Source organism: Lactuca saligna, chromosome 3 (genome assembly GCF_052625555.1).
Source record: "Lactuca saligna cultivar CGN05327 chromosome 3, ASM5262555v1, whole genome shotgun sequence".
Taxonomy (NCBI): Eukaryota; Viridiplantae; Streptophyta; class Magnoliopsida; order Asterales; family Asteraceae; genus Lactuca; species Lactuca saligna.
Window position 1 is genome coordinate 28,131,306 of NC_136419.1, and position 22,054 is coordinate 28,153,359.

At 36.3% G+C, this 22,054-nt stretch overlaps 2 protein-coding genes across 2 annotated transcripts; both read right to left on the minus strand.

Annotated features, from left to right (window-relative positions):
• Positions 1-475: 475 nt before the first annotated feature.
• LOC145034908 (putative carboxylesterase 16) lies at positions 476-2,016 on the minus strand. Its single transcript, XM_078983467.1, has 2 exons — positions 1,239-2,016; positions 476-1,025 (listed from the first exon to the last, which is right to left on the minus strand). The coding sequence occupies exons 1-2, from the start codon at positions 1,877-1,879 to the stop codon at positions 488-490; spliced, it is 1,179 nt and encodes a 392-aa protein (XP_078839593.1). The 5' UTR covers positions 1,880-2,016; the 3' UTR covers positions 476-487.
• Positions 2,017-2,872: 856 nt separating this feature from the next.
• Positions 2,873-6,030, minus strand: PUR5 (phosphoribosylformylglycinamidine cyclo-ligase, chloroplast / phosphoribosyl-aminoimidazole synthetase / AIR synthase (PUR5)). The gene is made up of 6 exons (XM_078983468.1): positions 5,912-6,030; positions 4,896-5,223; positions 4,566-4,822; positions 4,321-4,493; positions 3,351-3,624; positions 2,873-3,281 (listed from the first exon to the last, which is right to left on the minus strand). Exons 2-6 carry the CDS (start codon positions 5,206-5,208, stop codon positions 3,120-3,122), a joined length of 1,179 nt encoding a protein of 392 aa, XP_078839594.1. The 5' UTR covers positions 5,209-5,223; positions 5,912-6,030; the 3' UTR covers positions 2,873-3,119.
• Positions 6,031-22,054: the final 16,024 nt, after the last annotated feature.

Consider the following 22,054-nt stretch of genomic DNA (forward strand, 5'->3'; position numbering starts at 1 on the left):
ATTAAAGCAATTTAAGAACTCGCAAAACATAAAACATCATCTTAACCAATCAAATTTTCCACATAATTACATGCAAAACTGACAAGAATACACAGTTTCTGAAGATTAAAGAACAAACCATTTATCTTTCTATACACTATTACTACAAACAATATAAACAATAACGAAACAAAAGAATCAATAAAATTGTGTTCCCAACCTAATACAAGGTTAAAACATGCTACATCTCATTATACATCAAAAAAATATTGTTTGGCTCTTATCCTATCGAGTAAAATAAGTTCTAAGTGCCAACCACTCCATATTATTAAGTTCACTTAATTGGTTGTTAATGGTGACTTACTTTACTCTGATAAATTTTTTATTTTTATCACCAATCAAATACTTTTTCATTTATGTACCTTGAACCTCTTGTGGTGTACTGAATCTTATCTCCATGAGCTCAAAATTTGTGGTCTGGAAATTAATAATTCCATTTTCACCCTTTTTAGTACGAAAACTCAAGCCCTCTGAGTGATATATACTTCTTTACCCATATGGCAATATCTTCTGCACATGCTTGAGCTTTAGGTGTCTTCAAAAACATCTCAAAGGTTGCAAATTCATGAACAGCATCTTTGTAATCATAAACAGGGGCATCTACATTAACCTGGCGAAGCTCCTGTGAGTATGCAATGGCACGATCACGCATCCAATCATGTTCAGCTACTATTGTGAGTGTAGGAGGCATGTGTTTTAATGGTATTCTTTTAGCTGTCATCAGAGGGTTGGCAGCTGGATGATCAAGATTGAATTGATCATCAGGTAAGAAAAGCTTCCAGGCTAACATGGCCATGGTTCTGTCATAGAGGTAAGAGTTAGCTAGCTTGATTTCGGATTTTGTTGGAGTGTTTCCGATTACAAAAGGGTACATAAGAACTTGTGCCACCACTCTTACAGGGTCTAATAGGTTCCCAGCTTCTACTGCTTTTTGTGTGACATAATTTGCGATGTTTGAACCAGAGCTTACACCTAGGAGGACACACCTGTTAATGGCAATAAAACCAAGAAGAAATCAATACATTGTTTTTGCCTTTCATTGAGGATCTGTGTGATAGAAAGATTCGTGTGGAGTGGTATACAAGTTAACAGATCGTAATAAGTGTATTTAACCATGGAACAGTTAGGATTGTGCCCAAATCGGAATAGATTCTAAGAGATAATTAAGGACTTGAATTCAATTCTTGAAGCTTTGTTACCTGGAAAGATCGGCATGAGCAGCAATCCAAGGCTCGATCATGGAAGAACCAAAACCATCAACGATCTGTCTCCTCCTGAGGTTAACGCGACCTGAGATCCTACACTCGGCCAAATTCGCCTGCTTAGCTAACCAACTCAACGCCTCAACGCCATCCTCAAACGCCGCGGGATACTTACTCTCCGGTGCAAGCCTATACCCTACCGCCACCACAATCGCATCACACGCCTTGGCGATCCTCCGACAAAACAGATCATTCGCCAACGAAACACTGCTTCCGGTCACAAATCCACCTCCGTGAAACTGCAAAACCACGGGCAATTTACGTAAATTATCGCCTAGAGCTGGCGAGTAGCCACCGTAAACCCCATCACTTTGTTTTAAACCCCTGGATTTGGCAAGTACTGAATCAGGGAGAAAGATCCGGAGGGTTAGAGATGTCAATGGATCGATATGGATATCTTTGGTAGCTACACCGTCTTCAGAGAAGCTAGGGTTGGCCGGAGCGACGGATTCATCGGGGCGAGAGACGACACCGAATTGATTGAAGATTTTGGTGTGGGTTTCAGTGAGGGTTTGCAATTGGCGTTTCAAGATGAATTTATGAAGAACACTGTAGAATTTTACAGATACAGACGGCATGTTGAACAAGGAATCAAAGAAGATTTGGTAAAGAACATTTGGGGGGAATTTGGGGATTAGTTAGGGTTTTAAGGTGATAGAAGAGACTTGTTCAATTCAAAATTGGGGAAGAAGGTTCGAACATGGTATTAATAAATTAATTGAAGTATATACAGGCGTAGGTGCGTGGGTGTGTTATTTTTTCTACAAGGGTAGGCTGCGTTGCATGGTTATATTTCTAGACGCCTGATGATTCTTACGATTAGTCGATTACTACTTTCTTGGAAAACTAATAATAATCATTATTTATAAGACCACATGTATGTATGTGTTGAATTTTAATAGATTAATCAAAAATATATTTAATCAAACTAGTAACTAGTGTTTTCGGTTTGAAATTTTGGTGAACCAATTAACTAACGATGTCCTAAATATTAAATAATACTTAGATTAGAAACAAGTTTCTAAAGTTAAGCGATGCCTTAAATTTTAATAAAATAAACAACAATTATATGAATTCCTTCAACCGAAATGAGTTTTTCACTTTTAAGAATTTTTTTGATAACCTAAACTTACAAACTGATGTGTCAATTGGTTAAGAAATGGTCTTGTAAATATGCTTAATAGATATAATTATGATCATAATTGTTGGTGTCATTATTTTAAATTTTAGATGATTGACAAAGCACAGCAAAGCAAACCCATAATTTTATTTGTCAATAATCAATATTAATATTTATTTTGAATGATTAATGTTTGCAAAAATATGGTACACCGACATCGTTGTTTCATTGCATATTGACATGCATTTCCGTTATAAGTACTATATATATTATCGCACGTCTTTTGTATAATATTTCTACAAATCTGGTGTTGCATTTGTTTGTATACTTGTGTCCTTGTAGGATGCCAAGTATTTAATCTTATTATCAAATACCGTTATTCTGTTTTCAAAAGTCTTGAAAACATCATCATATGATAATTACAAGGTTAATAACTATTCATAAAAAACAATAATAAAAAATTGGAATCTTTTTTTGAACTCTTATATGATAACACAAAGGCTCAAATTAAAACAGCTCCAATACACACACAAGAACGACTCTCTTAAGTGGCAAAATTCCCCAAAAAACATTTATTTTACATCTCCAAAATGACAAAGTACAACACTAAAACAGCAATGGATCAAAACCCACAAATTTATGTTAGTAAAATTCATACCTCAAAGTAACAACGGGTCACAAGAAGCAAGTCATCAAAATTACTGATAACTGACACCATCACCGCTTATAACTTCACCAATACGATACACCATCCCACCTTCCTTAAGTACCCTTTCAGCAGCCTCTTTGCTAACAACCAAAACCATCCCAATTCCCATATTAAAAGTCCTCTTCATTTCACCATCTTCAATCCCTCCAGCCTGGAAAAGGGCAAAACCGGAAACATCAAAATAAGCAACTTTTTTTAATATTAAAAGAACTTAAAATACCTTTTGGATCCATTTAAAAACAGGGGGGACCGGCCAAGAGTTGTTATAAACAAGAGCACCAAGCCCTTTTGGGAAAACACGAGGGATGTTATCTGTGAAGCCGCCACCTGTTATGTGTGCAATTCCTTTTATGCCCTTACTGCCCTCTTTGCTTATGATATCAAGCACTTGTTTTACATATATTACAGTTGGTGCCATTAAGGCTTCCGCTAATGTGACTGATTCTTCACCCGGGAGTTTGTCTTTCAAAGAAAGCCCACTTCTCGCTAGCACCCTATAACAAACAAAATATATAAACAACGAAATGTATATGTCACATTATAGACTAAATTACATTTTTGGTCCCTGAGTATAGCTGATTTATACAATATTGGTCCCAAAGTTTTCTTTGCCAAATTTGGTCCTTATTTGACATTCTTGTAACGTCTTTGGTCCTTGTTCCAATTAAAATGACTATTTTTGGTCACTGATTATAGCTGAATTTGGCAATTTTGGTCCCAAAAATATATAGTCCTTTTACTTGGAATAGGGATAAAAAATGTTACAAAAACCTCAAGGACCAAAAGTGCAAGACAACTCTTAGGGACCAAAACTGAAAAAGTAAACTATATTCAAGGACCAAAAATGTAATTTTCTCTATATTATATAAAGAGTAAATTACATTTTTGGAACCAAAGTTTGTTCAAAAACTGCAGTTTTGGTCCCATATAGTTTTTTTCTTACAATTTTGGTGCCTATTTTCAATTGTTGCAACAATATTGGTCTTTGAGTTTGTTCAAAAACTGTATCTTCAATAGTTTCCGTTTGCAATTTTGCTGTCTATAGGGACCAAAATCATTACAACAATTGAAATAGGCACCGAAATTGCAATAGTAAACTATTTGGGACCAAAACAGTAATTTCTGAACAAACTCGGGAACCAAAAATGTAATTTGGTCTTATATAAAGAAAGTTTGAATTCTCAAACCACCTTCGAACAAGTGAGAACCCATTTGAGTGGACCCCACTAGATGGGAGGCCAATAAGCACATCTCCAACTTCAATATTCTTCCCATTTATAACCGACTCCTTTTTCACAATTCCAACTGCAAAACCACTAAGATCATATTCTCCTTCTGCATAAAAATCTGGCATTTCTGCAGTCTGAAAGACAGAAAAAAAAAGTCAACAACAAAGTCAAACCTAAAGAAAAGTACGTTGCTATTATTGTACTACCTCTCCACCCAAAAGAGCACAGTCAGATTGTTGGCAACCATCAACAATTCCTTTTATAACCTTTTCAGCAAGATCAACATCAAGGCGACTTGTTGCATAGTAATCAAGGAAGAATAAAGGCTTTGCTCCAGATGTGATGATGTCATTCACACTCATTGCCACCAAATCAATTCCAATGGAATCATGGATTCCAGTCTCGAATGCCAGCTTAAGTTTGGTTCCTACACCATCTGTACCAGCTACAAGATACGAATCCCCTAAAAACAAAAAATAATAATATGAGAAAAGTGTGTATTTAATTTTTAATAGCAATAAATAAATAAAAAATACCAAGTGGAAAAAGGCCACCAAAGCCTCCAATTCCAGGGGCCATTTTGGCAATCCTGCGTACAAGCTCTGAACCAGCATCTATGTCAACACCAGCTTCTTTATATGTAAGGCCCTCTTCATGATTGCTTTTAACCACACATGAAACTCCATTTTTTGTATGTCTTCTGAATGATAAGTTTGTAGGTTTCTTAGACAAGTAAGAAAGCTTGTGTGTTGTTGCAGAAAAGGGAGAGGTGTATGATGATTGATGACAAGAGGGCTTGATTGCGTACTTGGATGTCTCTAGATTTGATCCAAATGTTGTGGTGTTCATGATGCCAAAAAGATGCTGAAAGATAGTTGGTAGATTAATATTGTTTTATATAAGTTATTATTGATTTTTTTTTTGCATGGCTTATAATTTTGACCTCTATTGATCTGTTAAAATTGTTGTTGTCGAAAACGTCGTTTTATTTTCTATGCGTGGGTACTAAAAAACTGAAATATCAAATATAAATTACGACTTTTTCCATAACAACCAGATTAATCAATCACAATTTACGGATGTTTGCCTAATAATCAGGATACACTATCAAGAACCCTTCATTCACTTTGCTTTTCCAATGTCACATATGCCTTAATCGCCTAATTTTCTCAAATACAACAGTTTCGTAGTTCACATATAGCAATACTTTCCAAATTCTACCAATGTCTGCTAGACCCTTGCATGTAATCTGAAACTAATATTTCGTGCATGTCAATTATTCTTCTGTCTTCTTCTTTTAAATTTGGTTATAGAGCTTTAAAACCACATATACATTGGTCGATTTACGAATTTTCTCTATAAGTATGTAATCTTATACACAAATTCTTAAAATTTTCACCAATATTAACTTACTTTTTTTTTTGCTAACTACGTCATCCATCATCAACAGAGGAGATATAACACCTCATCGACCAACATATAAATGAAAAGAAACCACGGAAATTTGGGTCCTTAGATAACAGAAGAAAACGTTTGACCGGAGAAGGCGTACCTTTTGATTGTGGTGTTATAGAAGACGAAAGTGCGAGCGCGGAACAGAGTGACCGAAGTGTCCGGAGGAGAAGGAGGGATTCAGCACAGGGTTGAACCGTGTTGAAGCCCTAACTTGGTGGTTTAGCCGTTACCGTTAGCGAATCAGATTATAAAACAAGTTCAGTTGTGAAGCCCAATTTTTTCAAACCCTAAAACGCCCAAAGCCCAAACAACTATAATTCTCAATTCCAACCATGTTTATTATCTTCCAATTATTTTATGGTATGATATTTACTTTTAGAGATAACGAAAAAAAATAGTAATGTCATCTATTTATATCTAACATGTTTTTAACATATTTTTTAAAATGGAATACGTCCAAAACTCCATATTTTGGACACTTAGCCGTTTTGGATTCTACTGTATATTATATTATATGGACTTCAAAGTATATGTTCTCTTGAAAGACATTTTTACTTGAAGGACTAGGTGAAGCTTTGGTGTGAGCCTAGAGGAATGGTGATGCATTCTCAATTAAGTAATTCAAGCCCTCAAATGTTCATACACGAACAAAGAAATCATCTCTTTCGTAGATGTTATTGTTATATTCAAACTAGGTTGTTAGTTTCGTAGATTAATAATAGTGTTAATGTGGTTGCTCGGGTCCTCCAAACAAAGATTAAGATTGTGGTATTTTCATTGATTTGATGAATACCTAATAGTTGGTACAAGGAAAACTTTTTGAAATGCATAAACAGCTGAATGAGATAACGGAGTAACATCCTATTGACCCAAATGTTCAAAAACCAATTAAAGCAAACAACTATAACTTGGTGCTTCTGGTTAGGGTTTTGATATTTTTTTGCGTGACTTCCATCATTTTTAGTGTTGTTTAAGACTAAACATGCAATGTTCTTATACTAATTAGTTGGATGTAATTGTAATTGCAAACTTGTATGTATATGTAAGGTCCATGTATCATTTTCGAATGAGGAATCAAAATGAAAAAAAAAAAATGTTTTTGCATGAAAAGGTCATCTTAGTCTTTATATGACAAATGACATATTAGTGTTTATGTTAAGACATCGATCATCAAATTCTCTTGGGGAAGAGAAAGAAAGAGGGAGGGGAGGGGAGGGGGGGGGGGGTTTGAAGCTTAACATAAAGGCAAAACATTGTCAATTCATTATTTGGTTTTGAATATTTAACACACCCTAAATCAATGACTTCCCATCAACAAACCTTTATTTTGATATTTAAAGTTTTTTTTTTCAAAACAAATGTTCCCAAGATGATCCTTTACAAGTTTATATCGATGTTTTTGTGCTTCAACTTTTAAATCTTTTAGTTTTTTATTTCTTAGGATGGATGTTAGGGTATTAAACCCAACAAATATAAATGGGTGCAATATACTCCAAAAAAAATTTCTATTGTGCACTAAAAAGTAGTACAAGACAAGCAAAGTTGATCCTCAAAGATAGAGGACTAATGTTTATACTTCTTTACAAGTTTATATCGATGTTTTTGTGCTTCAACTTTCTAAATCTTTTAGTTTTTTATTTCTTATGATGGATGTTAGGGCAATAAACCCAACAAATATAAAAGGGTGCAATATACTCCAAAAAAAAAATTGTTATTGTGCACTAAAAAGTAGTACAAGGCAAACAAAGTTGATCCTCAAAGACAGAGGACTAATGTTTATACTTCTTTACGCAAGGTACAAATTAGTCACCCAAAAGGGGGGGTATATTTGCAAGATATTAAAGAAACAACTGAAGGAATAACAAGGTGAAAGACAATTCAGAAATGTAAAGGTTCCAATGCTATGTTTGACTATGTATGTATTGCAATTCAATTGTGAAATGGCATTAACTTTAACTTTATCTAAGTTGGTACTTAGAGCATTAACAAGCTCTAACACTCCCCATTCACCAAGATGTTAAATTCAAAACAAGCTATTTATTTCTGCTACATGTGATGCATAAAGTTTGAGTGGGCCGGATTTGGGAAAAAAAAATAGTGAAATACATAGGGTTTTCAATCTCATAATGTTTTAATGATAATAATTCTACAAAACCAATTTTTATCAAACAATATAAGGATATTTGTAAAAAAAAAAAATTACATTTGGTACCTATCTCGTCGATTTTCACATACTGATCCTATAGCAATGACCTTTAAGATCTAACATGATGGATCACTATAAGCAACGAGTAGACCCTACTACATTGGGGATTCCTCAACAATATCAGTCAATTGCAATGTCCCATTTCACAATTTTTTTTTATTTTTAATTGAAATAAAACACAATTTCCATAAACCCAATTTAAGAAAATCGTTAATACAATTGTTTGAAAATCAGAGTAATATAATAATGCGGAATCTTTAATGCTGCTGATGAGTGTGTACACTCACGCCTTCGTCTTCCCACGATCAACATGGGTACCTAAAAAACATTTAATCCACAACTATAAACTAGAGCTTAGTGAGTTCCCCCAAAATACAACACACCACGATATACATACAATGCATGCACACACGAGCCTTCAGTCTGACTAGACCACCTCGTGAAGCCTACAGTACACTTGGACCTCTGGTCCATGACTGGTCCTCCTCCTATACCTACAGCATACAGTTGGTCTGCACCTGGCCTACAAAACACCGCTGGCCCTCCAAGGTATCTTGGCCTACAATACAAAGTAGGACCGCCTCAACCTACCATCTAATATGTCGACATATAAACAGTCAAACAAGAACATAACCATATGCAACTATCTACAGTAGTCTACCTGTCTAACAACTCATTATGGCATACCGAGCCTCATACAATGCTCTACTTCAGTACTCGAAGATCACTAATGAATGCATAGCTATATGAATTTAGATGTGAGATAGACAATCGAATAGGTGATCCCACTCTAGAGCCACAACCAAACAAGGAAAATGAAAGAAAGCTTATATCAAGAGTGCTTAGGTTATCCTACATAACTGCATACAACCCCTAGGGCATTCAACTAGATGTTCACCAACCCCTAGTACTCTAACCAACATAACACTACTCTTATATCCTAACATATAAGGACATATATATTGTAACACATAGTATAGTGAAGAAACTCACTTGAATCAAAAGACCCAAGGAAACACAACAACACGCTCATCCCTGCACTATGGATTAACTAGCACCAAGAAAATATATAACCTTAATTAATAACACAATTCCTTCAATTTTGACCCAAAGTCAAATTAGTCAAAAATTCAACAGTCAACGGTTAACAAAAATCAACGATCAACCAAGTCGACTCCCACCATGACGTAGAGACCTTTTAGCCATGTCTTAGGCACATCAAGACAAAACAATTGATAATCTGAACACCACCACAACGTGGGTCTTCCTTGGCCATGTCGTCTTCTCTAGCAGAATACCCTTTTCTTCACTAATAGCTTAATCCCTAAAGAACAAGGCTCATAACATCAAATCTGATACTTAATAGCTTCATAATGGATACAATTTTCCAACTTGATCTATTAGGATGGTCCAAACAACTAAGATCTAAACTTTAAGTCTCAAAAGGATCAACAATGCATCTTTCTCAACCTAATCCATTAAATCAAAGTATCCAACCTTCAAACCTAATTCCTTATAATGTCTAAATGGATAAAGTTTCCAACTTTATCCATTAAGAAGCTCCAAACAATAAAGATCTAAAACCCTAGATCATAAGATGTACAAAACACACTTTTATTCATGCATGGAGTAAAGAGACTTTTTGCATGTACTCTCTACTCTACCAAATGACCGGATATGAACCCAAACATTACTCAAAAGATCAAGAGTTCTCTAATATGGAACAAGCCTCAATTAGGACTAAAACTCACTAAAATGGACCAAAACACTAAACACGCCTATATCAAAAGATGAAATGCAATAAAGCTTGGAACTTTATGACTTAAAAAGGTCTAGAATGTAGATGAAAGTTGAGATCTTCAATTACCAATCTTCAAGGATCAATATCGCATGAAAGCATCACTCCAAAACCACCAAAACGCTCCAAAAATAGATGAGATAAGAGAGGGGAATCTCAAAGTGGTGAAAGGGAAATTAGGGTTCATGGGCTTGGGATGCACAACGGCTGCCTCGTGGTAACCTGCGTGCCACCTCATTGAAACTCTCACCCCGTGGTAACGGGTTTTCACCCTTTTGCATCCCAACTTCAAATAACCATAACTTATTCGTTTCAAGTCCGTTTGTACCAAGTGAGACAAAAGTGTCACCGATTGTAGATTAGAAATCAACGTAGACAAACAAGTGTAATAGGAAAACAATGTAATACTTCTATATACTAATAAATATGTTTGATTATGTCCTTACTATAAGCGATTATTCGACTAATAGGCTCAGAAATAAGTGCGCGAAAAGTCGTGTCATCTTATAAGCAGGTTAACACATTTAAAATGTACGCTTCAACGTGATTCCAAAAATATAAACTTTATAAAAATCCAACAGATCATGTAGGAGATCTAATTTGTACTATATATTAAAAAAATCAACCACATATAAAAAGTTAACACGTCAAAATTTACGAGGAGAACGGTTGACTTCTAGCGAAAGTCGTCCAAAGGAAAAACATAGTACTACTCAAAGTAGGAATTTTGAGACAAAAATTTTGAAAAATGGAACCAATATGAGAAAGTTATTAAAACACTAAACAATTGTTTAAGTTATTAATTAATATACTTGCTACGATTGTTTTGATCAATATTGTTGTGTTTATATTAGTATGTTTATTCAATTAATATAATTGGTTATTCTAGACATCAATAGTTAATCGTGTTATGGGAATGACTATGACATAAGACATCAAACATTCGAAATTTACAAACTAGAAAGTCATGACCATGAGTTTATATTTCTCTAAGCTGTAATTTTTGCCTATACCTAATATAAAAATTGCACATGAGGCCCTTGTTAGATACGTCTCATCCAGTAGCTATCTCTGACGTTTTGGGTCGTGTTCCAAATATCGGCCTAGGCAGCCGATTAATCGGCGCTTAGCGCTCCTCTACCGTCGAGGTTTATAGCTAATCAGCCCCTATTATCGGATGTGGTCAAAACCAGTCAAAGACGGAGATTATCGGGTCTAGGTGGCCTTATCGGTCAACTAAGGTCAACGAAAATTTAAAAAAAAATAATGATAAAAGTGTCAACGTGATAGAATCTTTGCCAGGGTTCCGTCACATTCCATCACATTCGTCTCTTTTCTTTTTTTAAATTCTCTCTGTAGTCTCAAGAAACGAACGAAGGAATGAACTGAACTTCGGCACCATTTTCTCTTCATCCGACACCATCTTCTTCTTTCATTCACGTCATTGCAGTCCACCAGCCGTCGTCCTTGAAGCTCTTTTACAACAATCGCTGCCATCCGAAGCTTCCACAACAACCGCCTCCTATGATGTCATCTTCTCTTCCTTCAACACCGTCGTCTAACCTCCTAATCCTGCTGACACATTGTCGTTATGTGCAAAGGTTAGCCTCAACTCTCCACTACTGCTTGTTTTATTTACTAATTAATAAGAGGGTTAAGTTTTGTTTTTTTTAGGCCTTTAGAATTTGATTAAAATTGATTATTGATTGTTGAGAATTGACTTAAGTTGATTTTGTTTAAGCTTAAATGAGTGAGTCTTTTAACAACTTAACATGAATCTATTCAACTTAACATGAATACGTCCGTCTCTTCTTGAATCGAGGCTTAATTTCACCATCTTATTCTTTGGATATGGTTTACAAGTCAGCCTGAAAGGCGAATCCAAAAACCTAGCTTCACCGATGAGAGTTTCATATGTTGATTGTGTGGAATCATCGGTACTTGAATGAAACCATAGGCTACTTACCTGGTAGTACAGAAGATTAATTGAACAATGTATAGATAAGTCTTTTGGTCCTTGAAATATGGATTTGTTATGGTTAAATTTGGAAAATAATGGAGTATATTTGGTTATGCAATGATGTTTGTGAAGGATTTTGAGATAAACAAACATGTGAGGAATGATTAGAATGATGGGAAAAGGGGTAAAGACAATAATCTTTATGCTTGGATTGTTGGAGATGAAGATTATAACTCCAATGGTCTTGCTGACGACTATCTGAGATAAAATGGTGATGTGAAGATTGTTTTTGAGATTGAAATTGCAGCTTGGTTGTTCTGTGTTCTCTAGAACTATGTTTTTTTTTTTCAATAATTATAGGCTCTTTCAAGATGTATTATTGTTATCATTCTAATACTTCTTTTGTTTTCAATTTTAGTATGTCTTACTAATTCACATTTGTTTCTATAAAATATCATATATCATTACTGATTTGGATCTTAAATTTCTTATAGACAATCTGGATGAAACCACATATGAGAATTGGGAAAATGTTGTATATAAAAGAAACAATTCACTCTCCTACCATGTCAAATGTTGCAAACCCAAGGTGTCCCATTGAAGTATCAAAAGGGGTTTTTTATAATCACGGTTTCATGTTATAATGTTATATTTATTAATTTAATAATAATATTTTAACTGATATAATGTTATATTTATCAATGTTATATTCCGAGGAGTAATGTTATATTTATTATTTTCTTAATAATTAATGGTCCCCGATTAATCCCTTGACCCCAGTCCACCCCCGATGTGACATCCCCATTTTCACGGCCAGAAAAGACCAATTTTGTTTATGCTTTATAAAAATCAGAGTACCTCTTTTAATAAAAAATGTTGCGGAATTTGTTCCCAGTAAAACATGATAAATACGTTATCAAAGCACTTACGAACAAAGTATTTTTATTCTTTTTAAAACATTTGGGATATCATCGTCAATACAGAAACATAAGCATAAACAGAACTTAAATTCATTATCACTAGTGATTTATATCTCATTATTCTCTCAGTGTAATGTGACTTCATATCAACACCTGTGATATAAATAAACTGAGTGGGTCAGGTTGGGAAACCTGGTGAGTACATAGGGATTTCAATCCCACAACGTTATACCATATATATATAGTTTAAAACTCACAAAATATACAATTTCACCATATATATAAACAACTCTTATCCCATCCCGTCGATCCTCACAATGAGACTATCCATACTCTTGGACCTAAGATTAGCCGTTTTACCTAATCCATACTCCCGATTCATAAATGAACGACTTTATCTAATCCATACTCTCGGACTAAGGATGAATGACTAATCCATACTCTCGTATTACTGATGAATGATTATGCCTAATCCATACTCTCGGACTATGGACAATGGCTATGTCTAATCCATGCTCCCGGATCAATGACATATACTAAGGTTTTATTCTCTGAGTATAATTCACTCGTTCTCGTAAGAAAACACTACCCAATATTCCTCATAATTAATTTAATTTTACTCTTTATCCTAAATCAGCATATATAATCATGTATGTTTTTTAACAAGTATCTCATTTAGGTCACGTAGGCCAAAAACCGCTCGAACTAAAATTCGAGTTTCGGGTCGTGCACTGTTATGTCAAATCTTATAAAATTCATAACTTCCTCATACAAAGTCAGATTTGGGCGTTCTTTTTTTGTATGTTCTCGTTTTAACATATACTACAACTTTTATTTGGATCGATAAGGCTAAAAAGTCCTTTATCAAAAATTCACTATTCATGTCTACTGGTGCCGTGCCGGTTTTGCCGTAAAACTTCGACGCTCCTTAACTTCTTCGTTATAACTCGGATTTCGGCGTTCTTTATATGTACGAAACCCTTGATATACATTATAAAGATTGGTTAAGATTATTTATTCTAAATAATATTTTATCAAAAAGTCGTTTTCGACCCTTATTATCTCTAAATTGACTAACCCGGATCTACGGACGTTACAGCCGAGCTACCGTCAAATGTTTTTTACAACCTTCGTTTTGGGTGATTTTTTCCTTCATTTCCGTCTAGATTTGAATCTAAGTTCTAAAAGAACTCCAAAGGAACAATATTTCAAGAATTATATGCTTGTTGGAGTAATATTACTTCTATCTAATCACGAGCAAGGAGAAGACGTAATTGAGGATGAGATTGTGTTAATTTTAATTGTTGCATTTGGTTTCTTAGTTGGATATTCCATTTCCACAGTTATGAACTTCAAATTTTGGAGATTTCATCTGTTATTTTTTTCTTTTGGTTTTATTTATATTTAGTTATTGAATAATGACAAAATTTCACAATTGGTCCCTATGGTTTACAGAAAATCGCACTATGAGGACTTCCTAGAAAAATGTCATGCTACTGGTCCTTATGGTTTCAATTCACTGTGCGATTGGTCCTTGACCCCAACCCTATCATTTTTGTGTTGTTGGTGCAGGGGTAATTTTGTCTTTTCGCCTTATTGTGCATCATACTATATAATGTAAGCCCTAACTTTTTATCCTTATACTTCTCATTCCTTTCTTCTGTTATTCCCTACCCACTCACATTCTATTCCAAAAAAAGACGACGGTGATATGCCATTGTGGAAGGCCGACAATTTTGGTGACATCGTGGACTGATTTGAACCCAAGTCGTCAATTATGGTCATGCTCAGGGTTAGGAGCAACATGCTAGTTTTTTGGATGGTTCGACCCTCTCATGTGACATAGGTCAACTGTTATGGTTCTGGGGTTGTTGCGTGGAAGAATCAATCTCGAAGCAAGATTGATGATGGCGAAATGGTTACTTTGTCTGAGTTGGTTGTTTTTATTGATGTGTTACTTTTTCAAGTAAAAAATAAGAAGCTTTTGGGGGGAAATCTGTGATTTAGAAATTGTGATTTGGAATCTATGTTTTGGTCCTATTTATGTTATAGCTTTTGAAGAATTTTCCCTATGATTGTATGTAATATTGGGATAAGAAAATGTAATAGTTATTATATATAATGTAAGTTTGATGATTAGTTTTAATATAAACTATTATTAGCAAGGAAGAAAATTGTTAATTTAGTTGCATGTAAGTGTAATGTTGATTATTAATGTGCAATAACATAACAAAAAAAAACTAGTTACCAAAGTGGCATTACCAAAATTCAAAATGTACTAGTTCAAACATAGCAGACCAAAATACCATTAACCATAATGCATGTAAGTGCAATATCATGTTTACAAACATACAATACCTTAAATACCTATCAAGATTAATTGTTTCTACAAACATACTATAACCAAACATATTAAACATCTTCTAACTTTACTTAGATATAATAAAATAAAAAAGCATACTTAAAGCTACAAACTAAACTACAATATCTTTCCCCTTCTTCTGTCCACTCCTCTTTCCAACTTCACTAGGCCCTCGTTGCCCCCTACATGTCCTAACATTGTGACCTTTGTTTTGGCATTTGTTGTAAGTGACTATCAAGTATTTCATGTTGGGTTTTGAGTACTATAACACTCCTATGGTGCACATGCAACCCTAGATGCTTTTGATCTATGTTTTCTCTAATTATACATGTATTTTCAATTTTCCAAATCATACATCCTAACTAGCATACAATAGAGGGTATATAACACAAAAACTAGTTTAGATGAATACCTCTTGATGTAGGGTGTAGTTCTTGACCTTTGAAAGATTTAGCACCTCAAGTGTGATGCCTCTAACGTGTCACAAACAGCAAATGCAAGAGGAGGCTTGAGAGAATAAGTTACTTAGCACAAAATGAATATCAAACTCTTAGAATGATGGTGTAACCTATTTTGGTCATGATGGGTTTCTTTATAGTGCTAGGGTTACATCTTTCCAAACCCTAATGACCTTTCATATTACTTAGGCTCCATGGGTTAAACCTCCATGGAATATCACATTGGTTTAGCCCATCCTACATAACCATGGATCATTGGCCCATACTATAAGAATCATTGATTTACATAATCAACCCCCATATATTTAATTAGTCTTTTGATTACAAAATTAATTCCAAATTAATTCTTGAGCAATACTTATTAAATAATATGATTTCTCAATTAATATATTATATTTATAATATATTAATAAATCATAAATAACCTTATTCTCAAAAGTCCATCCTATCAAATTGCACTGGTGAAGGCAACCCAAAAGGACCATGCTACAATCGGGTCAAGTACATTCTAGTTATGGTTATGGGCTTAGACACCAAATCCAACAGTCTCCCACTTGGATAAGTCTAATAACTATAGCTGCCAATGCGACTTCAGGATCCGACTTAGCAATCGTAGCTTTCAAAATCCGTTGTCTAATCTGACCCAGTAAGTGACACGTCCTTTAGATAAGGGATCATATATTCCTTTGTTCTCAAGATATCTATGCGGAAAAATACATGGAACATAGTCATACTTATTGTTTTGCAGTTTGCTTCTCGATTTCCGATTCTTCTGACATATAAGATAATTGAGCACATCAATTTAGTTCTGACCGGGCCCGACACATAGTTAAAACATAATCATCGATGGGCCCAAGATAGCGCTTTCAATCCTCTTAGGATAAAAGGAACAGATAAACTTCGACATTATATGCTTGCATTAACTACTCATTAAGTCATACACAACGATACGTTTTATAACATCAAGTTACTGATGCGTTTTCGTATCATCAATGCACAACCAACTCATAGTCAACAACTCATATATCTTAGTTTGAAGATTATATCATATTATCATCTCACAATCACTTGTGATAAATTCCATGAAGTGATTCAGGTGATTGTGGGTTAATCCAATACTCAAATCTTATTTCAGGAGTACTCATGAATGGTGTAGCAAACTTTTGCAATGTCTAACGTCTTATACAATCTACAAGCCAACTCATGATAGTCTAGCCTCATTATCTACTTCCAAAGTATGGTCGATTGTGGATGGTTTTAATAATCTTATTATTCGGGAAGTCAAAACATGCAAAGTGAAACACAAGAATAATACTAATCCTATATGACCCCAAAACTTTTGAGTATAAATAAAACACCTTTTATTTAATCACCATTTTGATTACACTTATTCATTGTATATTGCTTAGATTAATCAACTAATACTTGAATTAAAAACAAAAGCTATCCCATGCTCCAAGCATGCACACTATGTTTACCTACGATCCTTACTTTGTGAAATAGATCAATTGTAAACATTTCCAACGATACTCATTTCACAATTCCAAATCCTTATCGTAAGTGTAAGAATACCAAGTTCTTGGCATTTACTGTAATTTATTAGATTCTAAACTTATATGCAGTGATCCTTTTGTAATGACTATATACACAAGTCACATAGACTTTTTCAATTACAAAACTTTCCATCGGAGATTGTTACAGGACAATTCCATAGATCCGAAGTCTCATATTCAAAGCACACTCCTTTAAATGTCCTTCTTGCATAAAAGTTTCTAACTTTCTCATAAATTCTTGATATCCAACTCTCATTATGGAAACATTTCCATATTTTCGATATGACAACTCATTGTTAATAGAATCCTGTTTATTAATAATAATTTCAATATGATCCATCCATTACTATATTTCCAACTATCCATAAGCAACCAATCTTTGGCGAACCTTGGATTGTTCCTAGCAGTTGTTTAATAACTTTAGTCATATCCAATTCTAGTCCTTTTTCCCTCTTAATGCCCTAGGCATTTGGAAAATTAGAACAGGTGAATATTTTAGCATATGTAATCGATCATATACCCAAAGCATATTGGACATGATCCATAATGTCTTACATAAAGACCTGATACTTTACCAGTCTATTGCTATAACATTTCCATATATAGAATTTACCAGTCTCGGGAGATAGCTTACTTGGTACCACAATATGCAGCAGATGAGTAAACGAAAAAGGTAAGGTATCAGGACATACTCAGAATGATGGCAGGGAGATTGTGAGTATCTCGGGGTGCGAGACCCTCAATGATATAACTTCTAAAGCACGAGAACTAGATATTGACTTGTAGCAGATTAAGAAGATGGAACTAGATCAGTGCTTATACTGAAGGGTCTCGAGAGGAGACCCAAGATTTCAGATTAGCTTTTGAGAGGCCAACAGGGCCAGGTTCGATGCAGCGCTTGTGGGAAACTGCACAATGGAGCCTTTTGTTCCAAGGGTTTGAGTAAGTGTAACTATTCGTTATCATCTGTTTGTGTTTGAATTATATTTTCAAGATATGTTATATGCCAATTGCATAATGAGAATTATTAGCAGATAGCGAAATATCATTTCCCTAATTGCGGGATTGGGAGAGTACAATGTCATCTTTGTTTATTCCAAGACCGAGGAGCAGCATGAGGAGCGCCTGAGGGAGGTGCTAGAGACTCTGAGGAGGGAGATACCTTTTGCAAAGTTCTATAAATGTGAGTTTTGGTTACGTGAGGTGCAATTTCTTGGGCACCTTTTCAACCAGAAGGGTATACTAGTCGATCCAACCAAGATGGAGACCATGATGCAGTGGGAGATTTCGGGGTCTCCAACTGAGATTTGGAGTTTCCTAGGTCTAGCGGGTTATGGCAGGAGATTTATTTGAGACTTCTCCAAGGTTGTAGTTCCTTTGACCCAATTGACCAAGAAGTTGGTGGCCTTTTGATGAGGGCTTGAGTAGTAGGCAGCCTTCGAGACTCTCAGACAATGGTTGTGCGAGGCAGCGATTCTCACCCTGCTAAAGGGTGTAGATGATTTCGTGGTTTACTGTGACGCTTTGATCACGAGCATGGGTACGGTACTGATGCATCAGGGTCACGTGATAGCAGGCCTTAGGGAATCATGTTGGGGATTCCATTCAGGACATGAGTTCAGTTGAATGTTAGGTTAAGCGCGTGTTCAGCCCAATATGGAAAGTGTTGTAAGTTTGCGGGTGTAGTCGTATCATTCACAAGGTTGACAAATAATGTTAGGGTGTTGTAAGTCTGCGGGTGTAGCCGTAGCATTCACAAGGTTGGCAGAAAATGTTAGAGTGTTGTAAGCCTGTGGGTGTATCCGTAGCATTTACAAGGTTAGCAGATAATGATAGAGTTTTGTAAGTCTGCGGGTATACTCGTAGCATTCACAAAGTTAGTACATAGTGCTAGAGTGTTGTAAGACTGTGGGTGTAGCCGTAACATTCACTAGGTTGGTAGATAGCATGGGAGTGTTGTTAGATCTCGTAAGAAACAGTAGTACCGATCAGTTCGGGTGTAACAGTGAGGGCGTGGCAAATCCACGAATTGATTTATGGATTTCCCCAGAGGGATTAGACCTGGTGGAGCCAGGGATACAACTGTCGGAACGCCACTATATTTATGAGATCAAGGAAGCAATGGATTGCTTAAGGTTGCTTGTGATATAAGGCTACCATCGTTCAGGTAGCAATCACTTTTAGCCTTGGAGTTGGTGACATTAGGACTCGATGTATCGACCTGATCAGTTAGATCAGAAGGTCGTTAAAGCTACAATGACAAGATAACTAGTGATAATTATTGACAGAGAAGGATTTCGTTATGAAGTTGTGTAAGGCGACTATATGGGAGTCCTTTGGCTCTGCAACCGGGCCGAAACCCGATATTTCAAATGATTGGCGAACGAATTGACACCAGACAAGTCTCAGTAGATTTTGGAAAGCAACCATGTGGCAACATGCTATTTCGGGTAGTTTCTATGTTTAGGCAGTATTAGTATTTGTGTTTTCGGTTGCTAGTACGGATGGAATGATAGATTTCGTGGGTTATGCGTAGTTACACACAACAGGATTATCTGAGCCTTAGCCAAGTATAAGTGATCTACAGGGATAATTGGGTCTGTGATCATGTTTTATAATGGGAACCTCGATTTATCAGAAGTTTAATAGTTGGTTGAGGGATAAGTGGACTGGGCTCAACAATAATGATTCAGTATGAGCGGTCTGTCAGGGGGCCAGACCACTTAGAGACTGTAGATTTCAGACGGAGTAAATGTGATCTTGTTGCAAGAAGTTCGTTCATTTTCGAGTTTTAGAACCCTGCGAGGGATGATTTAGAATGCCTTGGGGAGGCTGGGGATATGCTTGGGGTTGTGGCTATATTACTAGAGTGGGTTAGCGTGTGAGGAATGGTAAGGAATGATTTCGAGACTGAAATCTAATTTAAGTGGGGGGGGGGGGGGGGGAGTTGTAACACTCCGTTTATTAAATAAATAAATTAATGAATGTATAGTAGCCCTAAAATCAATAATTATATAGCAAGGTGTTGGTCTCGAGAGCTAACTGTCGCAATTTTAGAAGTCGTGGGTTAAAAGTGTAAGTTTCAGATTAGTTTCGTAAAGATTTTTAGAAAATATGTTTTTATTTTGGTGTCATTTGGACCTAATATGAAAGGACTTATGGAAGCAGGGGCTAAGGAGTAAATTATGGACATAATTTGAAAAGGATTTGTAGAGGGGGGTTGCTTGGTAAAATTCGGACTTAATTTGTAAAGGGTTTCAGAAGGTGGGGTTTAAAGGGTAAATATTGGAGCAAAATCAAAATAATTTCATGAGGGACATACCATTTCTGCGGCAATCAGTTCCAGTGAGTCGGGTATATAAACCCTAAGGAACCCTAACCCTAGTGGATGAAAGAGCAGTCGCCACCATCTATCCCGTCGCCAGACGTCGGGTGTTGCCAGGAGGAATCGCGAGATGATGTTGTTATCAGGAAGGACCAATCGAAGGTGTTTAGGATGGTTTCAATTTGTTGCCATCGCCGACATGCGGCTATTTCACCAAGTGTTGTTGCCGCCACCTCTGTTTCAACGATCTCTAACGCAGCCACCACCATTTTTGAGGTCAGAAACCAACCACCGACGACCGCTTGCAACTTTGACGACGGTCGAGACCGATACCATGACTGTTGTTGCTGTTCTAAATCGCCACGCTTCTTCTTATATTTATTCTACCGCCTACCAACTCATGGGTGGATGAGCTCGTGGCGTTTTCTACTATCAACGGAGAATGGTGATAGAGTTCAGGGCTTGCGATTGCGATGTGGGTGCGTTGTGTGGGCGTTTTGTCGAGTTGGGGTCGTGAAGAACCACTGTGGCAGCCGGCCATGGTGGTTGCCGCCGTCAACGCCATCAGTACCGCTTCTGTTATATTTCCATTGTTAGCGTGTGTTGTATGTGTTTTGTCTAGCCGGAAAACCAAGAAATCCACCGCCACCACCATAAGGTCGTAGTTGCCACCATCTACCACCGTCGGCCACCACAAAGGTGTATGTGTGTGTGTTTATCTATTAGTGTATGTGTTTATTTTTGGCTTTAAGCATTGTAAATTGTAATTAGTGAATAGTATAATAAAGAAAACTCATAACCACCACCGTGAGGTGGTGGCTGCCATCTCCTGCCGCTACCAGCCGCTGCGTTGGGTGGCGGTGTGCTTTCTGTGTGTTAGATTTCATTTGGGATGCTTGGATAAACATGGACTAGAACCATAACCACCACCGTGAGGTGGCCGTCGCTGTCGTGAGCCGTCGTTGACCACCACTACCCAAGGTGGTAGTGGGTGGTGCCCGACTTTGGAAAACCCTAATTGACCTAATGAGACCCTAAAGGGCTAAAAGACTTAGTTGTTGGCCCTAGATGTTTGGACTTTTGATGGGACAACTATTACCAAGTAAATGAACTAGAACACTTGGAATGGGCTTAAGGATAAGGTCTACTGGAAAGGTTTTGGCCCAATTTGGAAAATTAGGCCATAAATGGGCCATAATTGGGCCTTGGTGATTATGAGATATTGGACCATCACAACGTCAAGTGTTGGACCAGGAATAAATGGTTGGGCCTTAAGGCAAGACCATGTACTTGTAGAGGTTTGGGCCCAATTTGGAAAATTGGGCCATAGTTAAGCCTTGGTTCATTTTTAGACTTTAGGCCTTTGGATTGGGCCTTGGACTTGAATCAAGCTAAGTTAGGGGTAAAGTAGTCTTTTACCCTAAGCATGGACTTATGGATATGTGTTGGGACCCAATTATTAATTGGGTGTTATTTTGATGTTGACTGATTCAGGAATCTATCATCCAACAACTAGGGTTTTGTTAATGGGACTTCAACAGTGTGAGGTGAGTCTTCCTTCAGTAGGAACGGGTCTAAGGCACCAAGGCTGGCCCGTGTATGTGATATATTAGTAGTTGAGTGTGGGCGGGGACCAAGTCTCATAATAGTCGAGTGTG